Source organism: Rhipicephalus microplus, chromosome 5 (genome assembly GCF_043290135.1).
Source record: "Rhipicephalus microplus isolate Deutch F79 chromosome 5, USDA_Rmic, whole genome shotgun sequence".
NCBI classification, from domain to species: domain Eukaryota; kingdom Metazoa; phylum Arthropoda; class Arachnida; order Ixodida; family Ixodidae; genus Rhipicephalus; species Rhipicephalus microplus.
In genome coordinates this window covers 33,385,364-33,406,619 of record NC_134704.1, presented here as the reverse complement: position 1 = coordinate 33,406,619, position 21,256 = coordinate 33,385,364, and the positions used below count along the sequence as shown (strand labels likewise).

At 42.2% G+C, this 21,256-nt stretch overlaps 1 protein-coding gene across 3 annotated transcripts; it reads right to left on the bottom strand.

Moving 5' to 3' along the window:
- Window positions 1–638: 638 nt before the first annotated feature.
- LOC119174741 (uncharacterized) lies at window positions 639–21,052 on the bottom strand. Of its 3 annotated transcripts, none has more exons than XM_037425776.2 (4): window positions 20,785–21,052; window positions 18,809–18,956; window positions 5,631–5,764; window positions 639–2,415 (listed from the first exon to the last, which is right to left on the bottom strand). In XM_037425776.2, the coding sequence occupies exons 1-4, from the start codon at window positions 20,843–20,845 to the stop codon at window positions 2,126–2,128; spliced, it is 633 nt and encodes a 210-aa protein (XP_037281673.2). In that variant the 5' UTR covers window positions 20,846–21,052; the 3' UTR covers window positions 639–2,125. The 3 variants fall into 3 exon arrangements, with proteins under 3 accessions (XP_037281673.2, XP_037281672.2, XP_037281674.2); XM_037425775.2 differs by having other exon boundaries at window positions 639–2,418; window positions 20,785–21,051; XM_037425777.2 differs by lacking the exon at window positions 20,785–21,052 and adding an exon at window positions 20,365–20,698 and having other exon boundaries at window positions 639–2,418.
- Window positions 21,053–21,256: the final 204 nt, after the last annotated feature.

Sequence of the window (21,256 nt, the reverse complement as noted above, 5' to 3'; positions counted from 1 at the left end):
AAATAAATGAAGAAATTTACGGCAATCCTCAACGCCACACACCAATTTCCACTAAGTACTCTGGGTTGCAAATACCGCTGTATTAAGAGTTTCTTTTCAACGGACCTAAAGTGGACAAATGCAGTTCACCGGTGAAAGAATCCATATTGCCTTGAGCTTATGTAGAGAAGAGAGGACAGAACAAAAAAGAAAATACTTATATACAAGTATTTTCTTTTTTGTTCTGTCCTTTCTTCTCTACATAAGCTCAAGGCAATATGGATTCTTTCACCGGTGAACTGCATTTGTCCACTTTAGGTCCATTGAAAAGAAACTCTTAATACAGCGGTATTTGCAACCCAGGTACAGGTGTTGAACATAAACACACAAAAAAGTGTGACACCAGCTACAGCGCTACATACTGTTTGGCAATGAGGTAAGTTTCGCTAAAAGCCTGTGGGAGTTAGTGGAGCACAGGCACTTGTCTGCCCTGCATTATACCAAGACACTTTTTGAACTGCGTACAAATTTGGGTCACAGTTACGGGATGGTACTACAACCTGCTGGTCCCCATTTTCAGGCTGCATGTTCTCTTGTGCTACCAAATTTGTTGTACACATTCACATGCAGCAGGAACACATTCTGCAATGGAAATCCTGGCGATCCGCGCTTTTCAAACAATACATTTACCCGTTTTTACAGTCAAGTCTTTCCAACCTAAGTACAAGAGATTAACACACCCCCAACTAAGGACACAGGCTTGCTAGAGTATTGTGATGAAAGTTTGGCAGCAAACATCTGGAATGCTGAAGGAGCTTCCGCTAAGCAAGAATACTAGTCATCTTCAATACCTTGATGTAACTGAAGTTTGATAGATCGACTTTGTCAAACCACAGGTGCATATCTCGAAAAGTATGGTTGCGAACTCAGTCCAGATACGAGGCCTTGTAAAGTCTAGCCGTCATCTAATAAAGCACTGACAGAAACATCCCCACCTCATCAAAACGGCGTCAGACATGCTACAACTTCATAAACGCTTCTCTACATCTGCTGCTTCCAAGTTTGCAAGAATAAATTGTTGTTTCACCTCCTTGCCTTGTTTCACTGCTCACTGCTGTATTCAAAGTTAGGCAATGAAGAAGGTAAAAAGAAATAATGACTTACTTGACTGTTACAAAGCATAATTAGAAAAAAAACTTAAATATGCGATATGCTGCGGCATGCCTGATGGCCGGCATACTCACTTGAGCTCGCCGAATTCTCAATGAGAATTTCACTGCAGTGTACGTACAAGCAGCAAAGGGAGCTCCATAATGCCACTAGGTTCAAGAAAAGCACTCTATTGAGTCACGGTTCTCAGCCTTCGTTGAAAACATCACAAAATGCCTCAATAATAAAAATATGAATGAAGCTTCACCCCATGGTTTCCATGTGCACACGTTTCCGATGGATCGACTAAAACAAATTTAAAGACTGCGCCATGTTTATCACAGCATCGGCCGAATAACTAAGCAGCACAAAAGTCTGTTAAGACGTCTCGACGTGCTTTTTCCGCACAGCCTGTAGACACTTGCAACTTTGTCCACAGTGTCGTCAGAGATACCTGGCACAGTTACACACGAACAGTTGTATGACATCATCCTGTAGAAAGTACTGCATTTTCAATGCCTTAATTCCATGACAAAGGCGTCCCTGGATATTGTTTCCATGAACACCTGAAAGTGAACGCATGCACATTCACAGAACAAATGATTAAGTTCACGTGCCCCACAAATACAAGTTATAAACTGCAAAAGCTGCTCCCACAATTCTCGCCGGTTTTTTCCCTACATCTCCACGTGCATCAGGACACAGTTACAAAGTACGGTTACAAAGTATGGCAACTTCCGTGTAACTCCCACCACAACTTGTTCAGATACAATCAAACTACCGACACTCGGCAAGCACTGTAATGAAGAAGAAACCATCCGCTTGCACACTTCTGTGTAAACCAAGACCACATGACAAGTGCACAACAATGTCAAAACATATCCCTAAACGTTGTCGCGCTTAACGCAGACCACTTTCCCCAGAACCACCTTTCGACACCAGTCTGTGGCTCGGGGTGTTGCACATCACGCCGCATTGCACATCCACTCTCAGACACTCACTTTGCCGGGTAGCTAGGGTTGTACGGAGGTTGCTGCATCGGTGGTGGCTGCTGCACGGGCATCACATTGTCTGTGTACGGGGGTGGATTTCCGTACGGCGACGCGTAGTACCCAAAATTCGGAGTAGGCATGGTGGGTCCCATGGGTGCCGGCTGCACCGGATAGCCCGCAGGTGGCTGTTGAGGATACGGCTGCTGAGGGTAAGGTTGTTGAACATATGGGGTCACTGTAGGAGGCACCATAGGCTGCGCTGCTGTGGCTGCCGCACCTCCCGTCTGGCCGCCGCCTACTAGACAGAAACAGTACGAAAAAATGTCTAAAAAAACTCGCAAAAGCCACATCCACTGTAGCTCTGTTGGCCAGCATTCCAATTGTATATCAGTGTCTGGACGAGTGATCAAAGACGACTTGTACTTAAGGTGCCAAGGCGTTTGAGCCCTTGAAAAATTTAATAACATTCGGGCTGGAGTGCCCCAAAACCACGATACGATTATGAGGGATGCTGTAGTGAAGGGCTCCTGAAATATTGAACACCTTGTGTTCTTTAACATGCACTGATATCGCACAGTATGCGGGCCTCTAGCATGTCTCCTCGACTGAAACGAGACTACCGTTGCTGGGATCGAACCCCCGACGTAAGGGTCTGCAGCCGAGAGCTGTAACATCTAAAGCCTCATAGCGAACCAGGCATTTGACCAAGTGGGGAAGTATTGTACACAAACATCTGGATGAGCTGGTGCAAGCGAAGTTGACAAAATGGAGCCCCTGACGGCTCAGCATTGACACAGACACCCTATTTGGCAGTTAAACAGAAATTTTGAACATGCAACCAAGATTCTACCATAGCTTCCATGCAATACAAAATGCTAAGAAAAACTGCTGGTTTGTTTCACTGGGCCATATATTGAAGACAGCTCATTACTTTGACCAGCTGTGCAACGGGTGCTTCCTGTGCCACCTCCTGAATGGTAATTCAGCAGTGACATTCAAGTTGTCATTCTGCACCAGCCTTTCACACTGGCTTCTTCTACAGCATTTTTTTTCAGCCTCCATGACACTATTTCCAGGGGATTGTAATTAGTACATAAACCTTTCAGGGTCACCACCATGCAATGCAAAGAAATCCCTAGTGTTGAAAAACATTTATGCTGTGACATTTATACAGTGAGAGGATGCAATTTCCAAATGTGAACAGCTGTAGAACCTCAACTTGGGTGTGCTACTGCTTTCTGAGAGTTCTTTCTCTGGATTGTGCTGCCATTTTTCAGTGTGACGGATACATGTCCAATGCAGTGATGTGCACGTGGCTGAGATGGAGTGGTGAACGAAAATGAAGTCCATAGACCTGCACCAGAAAGGCTAACGCGTGACCAGATTGAACTGCCCAGCCTGGTCAAATGGAGCAGCCCATCTACTCTCAGCACATAAGCATGGGAGAGCTAACAGTGAGCACGGTATCCCACTGTGCCAGTCAGACACCTTCAAACTGACCAGTCCCTGTGCTAGGCAAGTATGTTGGCTGTGACCACTTGTTCCAGCCAATCCTGTTGCGCGCGTGTGCTACTGAATGTGCTGTGCTTATCTCCCTTCCCTCTCTATCTTTCATCTCCCACATCCCCCTCCCATGCGCAGGGTAGCAAACCAGCTGCCTATAGGCTGGTTAACCTCCCTGCCGTTCTTTTCCTCCTATTTTCCTTCTTTCCTCTTCGCACCGGTATGGCCCTGTACCCGGCAACGTACTGAAGACAGCCCTTTTCTTTGGCCAGCTGTGCAACATGAACTTTCAGTGCCACCCCCCTGAGTGGTCCACTCGATTATGTTACAATATGTACAATGCAGTGGTTTTGAAGCCACAAGTACGAGCCATAATCATACCTCCGTCAGTCATTGACTTGTGTGGTATTAAATCAGTGTAAAAGCGTACCCACTCCACACACTTTATTTACTTTATTTGTGTGTACGGCATATGTACCCATTATCACAACTGGTTGTCATCGTCACAATCAACTACAGTTTTCTGTTATTGTAGTGACTAGACTGCTCACTGAATTGGCATTCCAGAAGTACAGTATCGTGGAGTGGCCAAAGGCATTTACTCACGGAATCAACCTGTTCTATCAATGTGTAATTCATTTGCAAAGTAGTGCACCTTTGACAAACAATGTTTACCGGACACGTTCATTTGACCCTAAGACAATGGGACGAGAAGCTTCAAAAAAAGGAATGTCAAGAAGGAATCGCACATCTGTTGCAAGTGACCCAAGCTGACCATCACTGGGCAGACTGATTGCCTAATCATTAACTGAACCATGGTGCATCAAGTGGGACCACTGCCACTTCTTTTGGCAACTGTCCGTACTTTTAAAGGACTCCTGACAGCGGAAGATTTGTTTGCGGCTTTTTTACAGGGATTTGTAGCTTTGCGTATGGTTATGCCGAAATAGAATCGTAAATGCTTTAACGCATCGTATAATTTATGCTAGCATCGCTAATTCGAAACAATTTTACGTAAGTTCGAAATGCCCTCCTAAATACCATAAAAAACTAGCACCCCACGGTGGGGCAGTGCCCGAGACTACGTGCGCTCAAGCTTCAGTGACTCTGACCACGCTGTTTTCAAATAGGGGACCCGCATGTGCTGAAGATTGAAATGAAGTGGCTTCTTTGAGCAAGTCCCCCCTCAGAAAAACGATAAGCACTCCTGAAGTAAGCAGCCAAAACTGTTTTGACCGCAGCCCTAAAACAGAGCGCGAGGGGTGACGAACAATTGTCCTTGCCGGGTGCCAGTCGGAGTATTGTGCGTGTCCCGAAAATGTTTTCAGATGCCAACAATGCTTGCTTGACTTTTGCAACGTCACTTCGGGGCCCGATGTCTAGGTAAAACCACAGAAAATGTTGACTGCACCTGAATACTCGGACGAGCATGCACCCTTAATATAAAACCAAATTAAGATATCTTATAGGTAATGCTCATTACTAATAAATAATTAAATATCTTATAGGCAACACTCATCACTAATAATCAGTCAGACGTGCCCCCCGCATGCAGGACTCTCAAACAACAGAAGCATTTCAAGTTTCCAAACTTGGTATCAGGGGTCCTTTAACCGTTTCTTCATCATCTCCAAATAAGCAATCATTGTGTACCTGCTGTGCCTGCTGTTTTGATACGTATTCAGCGAAGAAAGGAAAGCAGACCCATTCTTCTCCCCGAGATGTTCATTCTTTGTCCCTCGTTTGTACTGCACTTCGTGTTTACCCAATTATTTCAGAAGACTTCCATAATTAACTATGGTTGTTAACCAATGAATGAAATATTTTCATGAACAGAACCTATTTATCATAGGAATTGACAAAAGCACCAATAAAACCTTAGTGTACACTCGAATTCGTAAATAAAAGAAGCAAATGACCTAGCAGGTTTGCAGGTGAAATACAAATGGCATGCTATCAGGATATGAGTCTTTCAGTGCTCCCTTTTGCATTGGTCCAAGAACTTACCAAGGACTTGGCCTCTTCGTTGTCTCCGCTTGGCCAGGAGACAGCAGCTACAGCAGAAGCACAAAACAATGACGACCACCACCAAGGCTACAATGATCACTATGATCACGCCAATGATCACTCCCACAGACTTGCTGTAAAAAAAAAAAGAAGAGTGTGGTTAGTGCCTCAGCAGATAATTGCAGAATTGTATGATAAGAAGCCACTGCATGCAACAAAGTTGTAAGGAGTGTATTGCACAAATATGCAGAGTGACAACAGCCAAGCACATACGAATACAGATATGGACGAAGCGTGCCACGACCTTCTAGTGTTTTAGTTGAATTCCATACTCATTATGCCAAAAGAAGACACAAAAGTATTTGTAATCCAACATATAGTTGATCTGACAGCAAAAGAATTCTCTATATAATGTTTGTTTGGGTTTTATGTCTCAAGACTACAGTATGATACATAAGAATGTCATAGAGAAGTGCTCAAAAATTTTTTAAGATCTGTTGTTCTATAACGTGCCCCTAAATACAAGTACACAGCTTCTAGAATTTTTCTTTCATTGACATGCAGCCACCACCCATGATATTCAATCCCACGGACCTTTGTGTCCATGGCCAGCAAAAGGATTCTCAGCCATTCACTTTTGCAAGCGACCAGCACCCTCAACATTGCTCGAGTTGACAACTACTTGGCAGTAGTACTACCTGCAGTGCCATGAAGATGCACACAGACAAAACTTTCGTGTTTTGCGTTTTACTGTTTCCAAAGGTTGATGCAAGAGATGCTAGCAAAAATTGCTAGCAATGGCACACGTCCGAGTGAAAGGGAAGACAATTCCTGGCCATTATCACTGCAGCACTTGCTTAAGATATTTTTAATGCTATAATGCAGCCTTTACAAAAAGTGACCACTCCAAGACCCCACCAGCACATGTTGACAATGATGATGTGTGGCGTTTTACAACATAAGGGCCATTTGATGGCCAAAGAGCGCCAGGTCATGGGAAGAGAGATGTGGGCAATGATTATGGTAGACGGCTGTATAAGAGCCTTAAACCTACTTGAACTAAGGTGGGCAAAACATACAAGATTACAAACACGTAAGTGACTTGAAGTGTGTGTAGTGAGAATCAATGGTGAGAAGTGAAAATAAAGATATGGCGGAGCTAGATGACATTAGCACATGAGTCTCGTCAAAGCCCCTGAATCCAAGGGCTGCAAGGCAAGTGCATTGTTTGATGTAGCCAACACAACAGCGACCTCTCTTTAGAGATCATGCTACGGAATGCCTGGGTACATTACATGAAAATCATGCAGACCTATTAAAAATGCTAACAATGATTGATGTTTGAAAAGCAGATCCCTACCGATGAACTTTTATAGGTGAAATGGTATTCGCTGTCAGTAGGATAATGCACACCTGTATGCGCAGGAAAGTGCTGTTAAACATGCCTAGTCCTTAGATTAAAATGCGAAGAATGGTTAGCGCTTCATCAAATCTCTCCCACAAAGGTGGATGATCACCGGTACGAGTGTGTACTGGGTGTGTGTCCTGTTCTTAAGACTTGCGTAAGTGTTACTTCTGTGCGACGTGACTTCGATACTGCCAGCTAATGTCAAAGTTGCAGCTTGATAATGTGCAGTTTGTTTTGCATTTGCCTATCCCATGTGCTCTGCCAATGAGCCCTGAGCTTTTGTTTAAGGAAATGTTTTAAGTGCAGGGTTCATGTATTGGCAGAGGAATCGTTGGCAGACGCAGTTACCTGGTCTGCTAAGACGTTTCCTTGTATCTCACGACGCCCTGGCACCCAGCACACAAAGACATGTTTTTTGGGTGTGCAGAGCGTGCATAGGGGGGAGTACAGCGAGACAAGGATAAGGTTCTTCTGTCTTTTGAGTGTTTCGAGAGCTTTCACTACGTTCCGAGAATTTTTGTATTACTGAATTTTGTAATTTAGATGTTTACCGGCCACAAGTACTGCATAAGCTTCTGCTGTGAAAACGCTGATGTTTAAATGCAGAGTACTGACATATGAACAAGATGGACCGACTGCAGCATAGGAGACAGAAGTCATCGAGTTTTTGAGGCATTAGTAAAGAATTCTGGACATCAGTCCGCATCCCACAGCACCTGCGTCAGTAAATAAAGACAAACCTCAAAGACTACATTAAACACTGCATTTATGTTGCATGTGCCTCCTACTCACCACCCACAAAGGTGTTCTTTGTGGGTGGTGAGTACACACATTTCAACTCATATATGACAGTTCAACTCATATATGACAAGGTTTTCTAGGGAGGCTGCTTCCCCCTTCGCCTTCATCCTCTCTGCACTCACTCTTAAATTGCACGATAGACAACTGAGCGTGCTTCTGGTTAACCTCCCTGCCTGTCTACACATTCTCTCTTAAATATAGCAAGAGCTAAAAGAACAAAACAGACAATAGGCCATTCACTTATCACAGTGGGAATATGCAACAAAAGTGAGAAAGGCAGGAGTTACCACTAGCAAAAAACAAATATATATGGAACAGCAGGAAAGGTAAGGGAGGGAGGTGGAACTTAGCATGAGCCAATCATCCTCAACTGAATGAGCATATCCACTTTTGGCATGCATTATGATGGTCTATCTGTAACTGAATGAAATTCACACATCTTAAATCCAAGGCAGTTGATACTCTATATTAACAGAGAAGGTGGTGATACACTTAACCTTTATTACAACAAAGTTGCATCTTACACAAAGATAAGTTTATACCCAAAATTCGTTATAAAGGTGTCTTCTTAACACTATATTACAAAACTACTTTTCATTTACTTTGTTATAACCAATATTCCTTGGTATCCGGTTCGTTATATCAAGGTCTGAGTGTATTGCTATGGGATGAGCTGGGCTGGGATATAAGCCGGGCATGTGGAAGAGGAAGTTGAGGTTGTCTGGTGTGGCCAGAGGACTCCCATCTTTGCCTCACGTCGCTGGACTCCATTTTCATACCGTAAATGAACACTGTCAACTTTATACATCTCAACCATAACAGAATGAATTGTACATTTTTCGATAATTAACCTTAATCAGTGTGTAATTAAGTATGTACAATGTAAAGTCAGCCCGCTATGCCTTTTTATAAAACAATCAACTCTCAGGATTGAAATAAATGGGCAAGTCTTCATTGGTTTAATCTCTTCAGACAAATAAAAAAATTTAAGTGTTTCCGGGAATAGGGCATGTCGAACGGCTTGTCAAACATGATAATGTCTTCAGCAAAGCAACCCCCCATTGGCAATACGCTGCACAACGATGTTAAACAAGCCATATCTTTCTACTCAGGAAATGTACACAAATGTGTTGAAGTAACACCAGTGCATGCGTGACAAGCCCCTACAGCCGATTCGTACTACTGTGAAACTGCCACGGCAAAGGATGCAAGAATAATTCAGCATTTTGCACCCATCGCAAAATTACCAGGTGAATACGTCTTCCACACTTAAAGGTGGCTATATTCTATGAGAGAACTATGTGGGAAGGTAGGACAAGATTAGAAAAAAAAGAACAGACATAAACGTGTAACTGTGCAGTAAATCTCCAGCTGAATTTCGCTGCTTCGTTGTCGCTTTTTCTTGCCGATGTTTCAAGCTTACCATGCAATCCCGGACAAGCGCCTACCTACCTGAGTAAGCATAACCTTCTCCTTTTGGAAACATTGAAATATGCAAAAGGGAAGCCCCGCCTTCCCCATCATTTTTTTTTTTTTTTCAACCTGTTCTCTACACAGATCCTGAAGCAACAATTACCGGAAACCAAAGCTCTGAGAGTCTTTAGATATGTGCATGAATTATTAGTACATTACCAGCATGGTGCTTCGGGACTGCGTTCGGAGTTGTCACGAATTGTCAGATCATTTTAAGAACGTCTTCCCTCCCCGCCTCCCCCTGCAGTCACAACACACGAGTTTTCACCCAAGGATTCCCTCTGGTTCAGTGAAAACAGCAAATGCAGCTGTATTTGATAAAGCATTTCATTCGAAGCACAGGTGTGCACTGTGCGCCAAGAGGCTCCTTCACCGCTATTCTGAATTTTGGTCCACGACAGTGAGGCTCCACCTCCAAATCTTGTCCGTTTATTTCTCACCGCAGACTGGAGGACTTCCTTTGGCTTTTATAATAAGCCTAATTTCAGTGAACCGTATTATTATTAGAGGAAAGTAAAACAGAACGTGACGGGGGAACGCATTGAAAGAGCTTAAAATGTTTTAGTTCAGCTCTGACATAAAGGTTCAAGAGTTCTAACTGTACCACAAAACTTTGGCCACATAACCAGCAATTTACAATGATAAATGAGAAAAGACAGGTTACACTGTATGGGCAAATTACACTTTTGCAAATAATAATAATAATAATAATAATAATAATAATAATAATAATAATAATAATAATAATAATAATAATAATAAAAATAATACAGCAATGAAAGAAAACCACTTTTCAGCAGAAGCAAGTGTAGCCAGCCAAAAATATGCAGCAAAAAGATCAACGGAACACAGTCAGTGACATCATCTTAAAGCTCCTGCACTAGATTTGCCATGATGCAATTGGTTTTAGTGTTTGTTGAAACCTAGTTAATAACCCATGCATTAACAAATATGGAGCACAATGCAACCTAAAAAAGATGCCAAAGAAAAGCCCGAAGTCGGCATGTTCTGAGAATTTTTCACTCCATCCCAATATCACAAGTACACTTTCGCTGAGCTTGTTCTCAGTGCTGTCATCTTATTTTGTGGTGCAGTTTTATAATAACGAGTGCATACCAATTCGATAAAATAGGAAAATTCTGTCCAATTATTCTATTAATCAACTCCTTTGTATAAGAGTCAAAGAATTAAAAAAATACTTTTTTGATATGTTTATTCAATTATTTTCACCATTTCAAAGCATGCTTTTGCCTAAGCAAACGTGATACTTGTGCCACACATGCACAAGAAATTACATTCTGTAGTTAAGGCATTAAGTTTCTGAATGACATTTTCTTTCAGTCCGGCAGCCACACGTCTAAATTTCATAGTACTTTACCTGATCATGTCAATAACAATGTCCTTTGAAATGTGCAATTTCGGTGTAATAATAAAATATGACCATGCATTTCAACAACTCTACTCTGCAGTTACGAATAATAAAAAAGTAAGCATGTTGTGGTGCCATTAGCTTGAGTTTGTTCCCGCCTTTTACAATAATGCGAACGACCACACAACTTCGGCCATTGTAAATTGAATCTGAAGCCTAGAATTGCACATGGTGCCTCTCATGAAAAAGCTGCTGGAATTCTAAAGTGAATTTCGCAATAGTATAACTAAAAAATAACATTCTATGTGTTAACGGCTTTGCATTAAATATTTTTGACCCCATAGATCCTACTTCAGATGGTTTATGAGAACTGCAACAAGCAAGCTTTGGCATTAAGAGTACGCATTTCTCAGTAGAATGGGTTCTAGCAAAAGCATTAGGCGGCAAATGGCATTAAGGCAGCATCAGGCGACAAATGGCATTAAGGCAAATGCCACTTGATTTTCCCATGTGGCACCGCGCAAATGGCATGCATTCTTAAGGCGTAAGGAAGTTAATTTTCTGCGCCCATGTGGCATGGTTATAAACATGACAGATCTTGGCGACAATGTTGCACCGACAATCACTGTTATCGCGAGGCTACTAGAGCAGGTGGGGGTACACCAAATAAAACGCACACATAGCAGCAAGCAATGGCAGTAACAGCAAACACAACAGAAAAGCTTTCATACGACTGCAGCTGGCAAGTCACAAGCCATAGGCTGGCAAGTCACAGCCACAAGCCACAGAGCACCAATGAGCACAACAAAACGGATGGTGGTTATAACCTGATAATCCGTTTGGGGGAGTGAACAGTGTTAAATAACTTGTTTCGGTGTTTGTTTTTGTAGCCTTCCTTGTAACTTGAGCCCCGGAGTGCATCGCAAAGAGAAAAAGAGTAGAGATAACAAAGGAGTTTCAAGTTTCTAAAAAGGGCAACGAAACTCCAGAACAGTAAAATAAAAAGAAAGAGGCAATATATATATTAGGCTAACATGGTTTGTACCTACTGGTACCATTACAATGATTACAAATAGAGAAGACAGAGAAAGCAAAGAGTAATAAAAGACGGAAATTGGTGCTACTGCCAAGTAGATTCAGACTAAAAGCATGCAATTGGGAAAAAATTTGCGACAGGGCGAATGAAGCGGGCGATAAACTAGAAACCGACAGTGTAGCTTGGCAGAGCATTATCCACGAATTTCCACCCTTGAAATGTGTTTATGCATGTCACTGTGAAGTAGCTCAGACGTGTGCACTAATTTTATCACTGCTTCCAACACAATGTGGGTGAGCAGATTTAAAGATGCATACAGCAGGAAAATGTGGAGTGATACTTAAACTATTATATGCTAAATGATCAGGTTCCTTTAAACAATAGTTTGGTGCACCAAGTAACATGTTTGTCGGGCAAAGAAAACTTCTGTCAAAAATAAGGTGTTCATAAGTGTTGGTAAAAGGGGGTATGATATCGCAATAAGATCAAAAGTTAGTTTTAACTGCAAGCTGTTCCATTCAATATTTGCAAGAAAGAGCAATCCTTCACAATTCTGCCTTTCACTATCTTTTAAATATTTTCTTCTCCTAACAGGACGATCTCATATTGAAGACTGATGTTTTACTTCGTTCATGTCTCTTAACATAATGAGACAGTATATATTTCATTCCATAGTAGTAATCCTAAGCCTCCTTCCTTGCCAACATGATCAATAACTGTACAGCTAGCAGGAACTACTGAATGTATTTAGGCTAACACACCTCCAGGAGCTTGTGTTAGTCTAATTGTGGAACTCGTATAATCGAAATAGCACTCTCGACACCACAAGAAATGTGCAATTAAGTACAAGCAGAAGTCCCAGAAGTATGGGCCATGTGAATTTGGTTTCATGTACTGAATTCCTTTCTCGAGTGGTTGGTTATATATAGGATAGACAGGACGGTCCATTAACACTGGAGTGAAGGAACAATGCTTCCTTGAAAAATGCGGCTAAATGTAATCCAGTCATGTTTATTTATTTATTTATTTACAGTACCTTACAGAGCCCTCGAGGGGCATTATGTAAGGGGGGCGGTACAGATAATATGTTAGAAAAAATTATATACATAATATCTACACATACATAGGCAAATAATGAATATATAAGCGCTTTTCATAGACTTTTCTAAGGCTTTTGATCGTGTTCCCCATAACCGGCTAATGTTAAAAATACGTCACCTCAGCCTCGACCAGAAAACGACTGCATGGATACAAGAATTTCTAAACAACAGGTCTCAGTCAGTTAAACTTAACAACTACATATCTCATCCTACCCGAGTAACATCTCGTGTGCCACAAGGCAGTGTGCTGGGTCCTCTTCTCTTTTTAGTATACATTAATGACATTGCATCTAACATAAGTTCATCAATTCGTCTTTTCGCGGACGATTGCGTTGTTTATAGGAAAATAACTTGCACAGATGACGTTGCAGAACTACAAAAGGATCTTACCAGGTTAGAGGAATGGTGCAGCAAATGGCAAATGGAAATTAATGTCGAAAAAACCAAGCACTTAATGTTTACTAATATCACTTCTGCATGCTATAGCTCTTATAAAATAAACAATTCGATAATAGAAAAAGTCACGTCATTTAAGTATCTGGGCGTAATACTCACTTCAGATCTAAGCTGGACTGCTCACATAGAGTATACTACTAATAAGGCTCTCAAGAAACTCGGCCTCCTTAAACGTCGCTTGCATTTCACTAATAAGGACACAAGACTGCGCGCTTTCAATTCATTGATTCGGCCATCCCTAGAATACGCTTCAATCATATGGCATCCTCACCAAATCGGTCTTACTAACATGCTCGAAATGGTACAGAATAAAGCTGCTCGGTTCATCTCATCATCCTACTCGCGTTACATAAGTGTTTCTTTACTAAAATCGGACCTTGGCCTCACCACACTTGCCATGCGCAGGCGACTTACTCGACTATCGTTCTTTCACTCACTTTATCACAGCAACTCATCCTTCGCCCAGTCTCATATCTTTCCAGCCCCTCATACTTCATGCCGCCTTGATCATGCGCACAAGGTGGCCCCCATTTTCGCTAGGACCAAGAAGTTTCAAAATTCGCCATTATCATTATGCATAATCGAGTGGAATTCTCTTCCACCTAACATCGCCGAAATAACAGATCCTTCCATATTTAACTCCATGCTTCAGGGCTATTTGCATAGTGAAAAACATGGCTGACCTGTGTCTGATTGCCCTCGTTTCGTCTGCTGTTTTTGCTCCCGATACTTATTCAGTGTTCTTCGATGTAATTTCTTAAGTGTTTTCATTATTATTGTACTAATGAATATGTACTCGATTAATGTTGGTGAACGTACTTGACTTGATGCTGTGATTCGATTTACACGCTGTTTCCTTTTTATTGTTACTTTTTGGTATTCTGTTTTCCGTTCATGTTGCTTGAAATGTATGTATTCACTTAAATCCCCCCCTATGTAATGCCCAATTGGGCCTTTAGGGTATTGAAATAAATAAATAATAGAAAATGCAATTCAACTTATGAACATGTAAGCAAAATACATACTAGAAAAGTGAGTTACAGTATGTGAAGGTGAAATACAAAAAAAAAAACATCTATGACAGTAACTACAACCTAGCAATAGTGCAAAAACATCGGCAACAGTCCTATAAACACTGGTGATTACCAAGATGCGATAGAGCAGTTTTTGGTTCATAAGTATTTTTTAAGAGTATGATAGAGCTTTGTGTGGTCTTGTTCTGACGCAAGATCATCTGGCAAATCATTCCACAAACGAATAGCTCGTAGAAGAGCCGACTGGTTGAAAGCGTTAGTACTGCCGTACATGCGTGATAAGCTAAAGGTGTTATGTAGTCTGCTCGAAGTTCGATGTGCTAGATTAGGGTGAACAGATGGCATCATGCTGGTGTGGATGAGTTTGTGAAATAGAGATAAAAGTGAGATGTCGCGGCGAATTTTCAGTGGCTCGAGTGCAAGGCTATGCTTAATCTGTGTTACGCTGGACGGGTAGCTGTGATTACGCGCTATGAATCGACTAGCTCTGTTCTGTATACATTCTAACTTATCTATGAGGTATTGTTGATATGGTGACCAAATGGAGGATGCGAACTCCAGTTGAGGACGAATTAGAGCAAGATAAGCCAGTTTGCGCACATCGGAGGGAGCACTGTATAGATTTCGGCACAGAAAACCTAATGATCTTGATGTGTTGGCACAGATAGAAGTGATATGTGTGGACCACGAAAGTGTAGAAGTTAAGTTTATGCCTAGGTATTTGTAATGATCAGGGCGTTCTACAATGCCATTATCAATTATATATTGGCTATTAAAGTTATCACGTTTGCAACTAAAGGTGATTAGTCTGCATTTGGAAACATTAAGTGTCATATGCCATGTTTTGCACCACTCAATTATATGCTCGAGGTCTTTTTGAAGAGTTAGATGATCGCTATTGTTGCGGATGGGACGATAGATAATGCTGTCATCGGCAAATATACGCATACATGAGGATAAGTTGTCAGGCAGGTCGTTAATGTAGATGAGGAAAAGTAAGGGACCAAGAACACTGTCCTGTTGTATACCAGAGGAAACGTAACAGAGTGATGAAGAGTGATTGTTGGCGATAGTGAATTGTTGGCGGTTAGTTAGAAAGTTTCTGAGCCATGTTAGCGTGAGTGAATCAAGTTTTAGTGATGACAGTTTTAATATCAAGCGACAATGAGCAACACGATCGAATGCCTTTGCAAAATCAAGAAATAAACGATCTGTCTGCAGATTACTATTCATGTTAGAATGTAGGTCGGTGGTGAACTCAAAGAGTTGAGTCTCGCAAGAACGACCCTTTGGGAACCCGTGCTGGTTTGAGAAAAAGAAATTGTTAGATTCTAGATGCGCATAAATGTTAGAAGCTATGATATGCTCAAGCATCTTGCAACATATGCACGTCAAGGAAATGGGGCGATAATTTCCGGGTGAACTTTTACTACCATTTTTATGAACTGGCACTACCTTCACTATCTTCCAGTCAGAAGGCAACATTCCTGTAGCGAGCGACTGCCGAAAAATGTGAAACAAGATATTGCCAGACATATAAACAGTGTTCTTTAATATTTTTGAATTGATATCGTCAATACCAGAAGATGATGACATGTTCATATTTTCAATAATGTTAACTATTCCTTCAATTGTGATATCTATAGGTGACATGAATGAGTAATCGCGTTATACAATTTCTGGAAGATGAGTATGCTCGCTAGTAAACACGAATGAAAAGGATGAATTAAAGACATGAGAACAATCAGTGTCGGCAAAAGGAGTGTTATTTGCATCTTGTAATGAAATGAAGTTATCGTCCCGATCAGGACTTATTACTTTCCAGAATTTCGCAGTTGTAATTTCGTGGCAATATTTGTTTAGGCATTCCTCGTATCTATCCCAAGACGTGTGTGAACGCGAATTTTTCGCAGACCGATAAAGCCGCTTCTTTTTGTTTCTAAGTCTGCGCAAATACTTGGTGAACCATGGATTAGTTTTATCATTCGTAATCGTTATCAACGGCACGTGTTTTTCTATTAGCGCTGAAATCGCATTCTTGAAAAGAACCCAGTTTTCCTCAACTGAGCGACTGTAAAAGGAAGGCAGCAGCACATTGTCAAGGAAATACTCAAGTTTCCTGTTAATGGCATCATAATCGGCTTTATTATAATCTCTAATTTTCTTTGATTCGGTTCCTGCAAAAGGTGGCAAGATAGAAAGATCAACTTGCAGCAGTTTGTGGTCACTAAAGCCATTCAAATAGTTTATGTGGTCTATAGTTTCAGGTGCAGTTGTAAGAACGAGGTCAAGTGTATTTGAACCGCGAGTTGAGTGAGTGACAACCTGAGCCAAATGAAAGTCTAAAGTTAAGTTAATGAAATCAATTGAGTACTTGCAAGAAGATGACAGCTGCTCCCAGTCAATAAATGGTAGATTGAAATCAACGAATAAATAAACAATGCGAGCCTCACAGATTTTGATGGCAGAATTAATGCTGCTGCGCAACTCTTCTAAGAAAGAATGATGACAATCGGGAGGACAATAACAGCTGCCGAGCAACATCCTTGTGGAATGAATTGTGCAAACTACCCATATAATTTCAATCTTATAATGGGAAGCGACGACCTAAGACGTGATGGTTTTTCTAACAGCTATAAGAACACCACCACCCCTTCTGTCTGGACGATCGCTTCGATAGACGTTGTATCTGTTAGCATGCGTAAAAATCTCATTGTCATTGATGTCAGCGTTAAGCCATGTCTCAGTGAAGACAAGAATATCAGAAAGGCTATCATCGATATAAGATGACACTATTTCACGTTTGGATAAGATGCTTCTAATATTAGTGAATGATACTGTTAGTGATAGAGGAGTGCAAGGCTTATGCAGCTCCGGCTTCCTAAACGTTTGTACGTTTCCTTCTAGCTATCTGCTTGAGCGTATAACTGACTTAGAGACGGCGTCATAGACGTAAGTAACGTTTTTGATGCGCAGCTTGTCCAGTACAAGCCTAAATGGCTTATTTTGAGTTCTGGCAAATTCTATTAGCTTTCTGCGTGTCTGTCGCGTTGCCAATGAAAAATCTTCGCGTATTGAAAACGTAGTGCCCTTCAGATTTCGGACATGCGACAAGATTTGGTTCTTATCTTTAAAAAAGGTAAGTTTGGCAATGATTGGTCGACACTTTTCTTTATCATGTTTACCCAATCTATGAACCCTTTCAAACTGAGCACCAGTGAGTGCAAGCTGCAATTTTTCAGAACAAAACCTAATAATTTTCTGTTCAGAAGCTGCCCAATCCTCATTAGCATTGTCTTCCAAACCGAAAAAGAGTAGGTTGGATCGACGCATCTTATTTTCCGCTTCATCACATCGTGAAGACATTGATGTAAGCTGATCCGTGAATACTCGCAGTGTGTCTGCAGGTGTAGCCTTAGAACTCATACCTGCTGAAGACTTTGCCTCTTCAAGAGATACCACTTTTGTACTTAGGCGCTTAATCTCATGTACAGTTGACTTCAGCTTTTCAGACATATCGCAAAGAGCTGGTTCTGTACTGTCCTTAGCCGCAATTCCGGTGGCATGAACCTTTTCTAACGCATCGACTTTTAGCCTTTGTTGCTTCATTTCGTCGAGGACTGTGTTATGTTGTGTTACCAAAGCAGCGTATTCATCTTTGAGTTCCCGTACAGTTTCCAGTGCCTGGGCGAATGCGTCAGCCTCCGCCTTCGACATAGGCCCTGGATTTACCTCAATGTCACCCGCAAGCAACAACAAAAGGTCGGACCAAGTACAACATGCAAAAGACAGACAAAATGACAACCGTTTCACTAGATCACTACACTCTGGCGGGCACGACACCGCGAGAAGACATATAATCAAGCTCTCTCAATATCACTCTGAGTTATCTTGGCCCTAACCTCTTTATAACAACCTGCTCGTAAAACTGGTTACACAACACTCCTGCAACTCTCTAAAGCTTAGCAAACGTTATAAGGAAAGCATAGGGGAGATTATTTGTCATTTCAAATTTTCAATTTAAGCACAGCAATTTTAAGATGAGGGAAACTTGTCACTAGTGGGAACAGAGCTCACAAACTTCAAGAGTATCATGCGAAGGTTTGCTGGCCGGTTGCCCGTTTCGAAAGTGTTCATGCAATACACGATGCCATCAGGAAAAAGTAATGTTCTGCACTTGCGACCACGGACAAGAGTGGCACTGGCAAACACTCCAAGACATACAAGAGTATGAGAGGAAGTAGACGACTAACAGACCATACCACAATACACTGGCAGTGCACCACACACATAATGCAGCGACTACAGATTCTTTTATTGCAAATGGCGAGTTGTTCTTTCAACCACATTCATTTCTAGTGACTATGGCCGAGTTTTCTAAAATCAAAAACACGCCTCTATCCCTTTCCTTGGCATCATATTTTTGCATCTATGAATAACAGGGCCATCGAGTTCAGAAAAGAAGAATGGTATGTCTGGTCATGGCCATGAGGATACTTACATGGCATCCGAGTAGTTGCTCAGATCACAGCAGTATCGGAACTTCTTGGTGCCACAACAATATTGCGCAACTGGTCGGTCCACGGGACCCGGGCAAGTGAAGTATTGGGTCCTGCCGAATGTTTCTTTGGTACATGTTGTTGCAAGAGCTAGAACCAATAGAAAGGTAAATGAGTGTGTGAGAATGTCAAAGCACCTTTCTCCTACTGATAACTATTGCTTGAAAAATTCACTTGAATGCCAAGAAATCAGGCTTAACGAAAACTTACTATCTGATGCTAGTGGGTCAATCTTTGAAATGCTTTCACTACACCTCTAAAGAATGCAGCATCTACTTTTAATACACAGAGCACGACCAAAATAATGCTTGCAAGACTTATAGATAGCATGAACCAAGTAAGCATTCACTTGTGTTTCAGCTGACTAGGCACTTCAAAGCAGTGATAAGGGTTAGGTTCTGTGTGTTTCTGGTATAGTATTTGTGCACAAAGATATGTGTGCTTGAGAAGTGGCAGATGTTTAGGCTACAAAAAAGGAATCAATTGTGTTTGGTGGCCTTCTGTTACCTTATCTTGTAAACAGACAGTCCTGATAACTCGGGGCTAACGGTGGCTAAAGGAGGGAGGATACAGGACAAGCGCTAGGTCTAGGACAAACACTGTGTCCTCTTTTTTTTATGTGTCGTCTTTATGCGCTGCATTTTGAACCATGAAGCTAAGCCAACTCACCCTGGAGACACGGCTTTTGACATCCTTACCAGTGTTGTCTTTTGGCAATAAGCATGTGCATATGCTTGCTCCCTAGCTTATGAAACAAAATCCTTCATCCAGGTGCAAGTACAGCGCAAGTACAGCGTGGATCTTTTCTTCTCTTTCTAGGTCACATTTTTTGTGCTGTTCAAGTACCATGCATTTCAGCCAACTCGCCCTGCTCGTCCTCCTAGATTTTGAACAGATATGCAATGATTGGGTGCTGTCTATATTCGAATAGGAAGCAATGTCAAGCAGCTGTAGAAACGCCACTTATTGAATTCCCGGTTTCACTACGGTCTTTCCGCTCATTCTATACGCCCCAGTGCAGAGCACGCATATTACATTTCTAAGTGAACAATGTGCTTCTATCCGTGTACACATGTCTCCGGATACAATGTCGCGCGAAAATTCTAACGATCCGGTTCAAGTGTTTCTGATCAATCCAATATGCGACTGCTCCTCACCACAAAATGCTACGAAGATCTACAACTGTTGCTCGCTCCTACGGAGATAAACATTGGAAATTCAGGTTTACAGCGGCATTTTTATAGTCGAGTCAAACATGAATGACGTTGTCATCTGTAAGAATCTGCGACATAACACCCACATAAACATTCAGAAAAGTAACGTTAACACCGTGGAGCCCCACACACAGTTCAATGTGGAGAAGGCTGAACAGTTTTGGAGGGTGTGCATAGCGACGACCACGCAAACAAACCCCTTCACTGACATTACGACAACCGGAAACAGCCTGCATGATTCATTCCTTCTTGGTATCGACTTTCGCGCAGACAAATACACGTACCGCGATTGATCAACTTTGGGTAGCGTTGCCGAGATGCTACGTCGGACATTTCACACGTTGCCTGAGCTTTCCGATAACACCGTAAAACACTGCAAGGCCTAACGCCAATTCTACGAGGCTCCGATTACGAGCGAGGCGTCTTGAAGGCCGGTTCAACTACGGAAATCTCCAGCGGATCGCACCTTCATTCTGGCTCACTAGGAAACAAATTCGGTCGAGAAAGGTAAGACGGATCAATGGACATTGACCCTCCTCGAAAAACTGCTGCGGGCGTGTATGCTTCAAGCCGCGCATACGTTCAATGCGCGCGAGCGGAGACATTCTCGATTGTTAGTTCTCTAATGGGCACCTCAATGAGCCACGCACGATGGCACAACGTCGAAAACACTTCCAAGACAATGGGGGAAAAGGTCTACGTACCGTAGTCGACGAATGTCGTCAAGAAAACAATGGCCAGGCTCAGAAGAACGTAGACGTTCATTGTCCTGCCCGCGTCTGTGCGAACAGGCACAGGCTTTGAGGAGGCGGATTACACGCCTCGTAAGCAAATGCGCAAACTCGAAAGCGCGCGTAAATGCACACAAGGAACGGACCGCAACAACGCTACTGCTGGCGGAACTTCGCAGCCAGCTTGATCACGGATCTCTCGCGACTCGCGAGTGTTCGCGTTGCAAATGAAAGGGCAAGAGGAATCGCTGACGTCACGTTTCGTCATGGGAAGCGCGTCACACCGGCCGCACGTTTGCGGGCCTGCGTGGAGTCATAGGGGTTCAGCCAGTCTAGGTGGTGTTGGTTCAGCGCGTTCTGCGTTTTGAGCGATTCTCAGTTAAAAAACGCACGCACTACGGAATGTATCTTTTGAAGTTCTATTCTATGCCAGTACTGTACCACC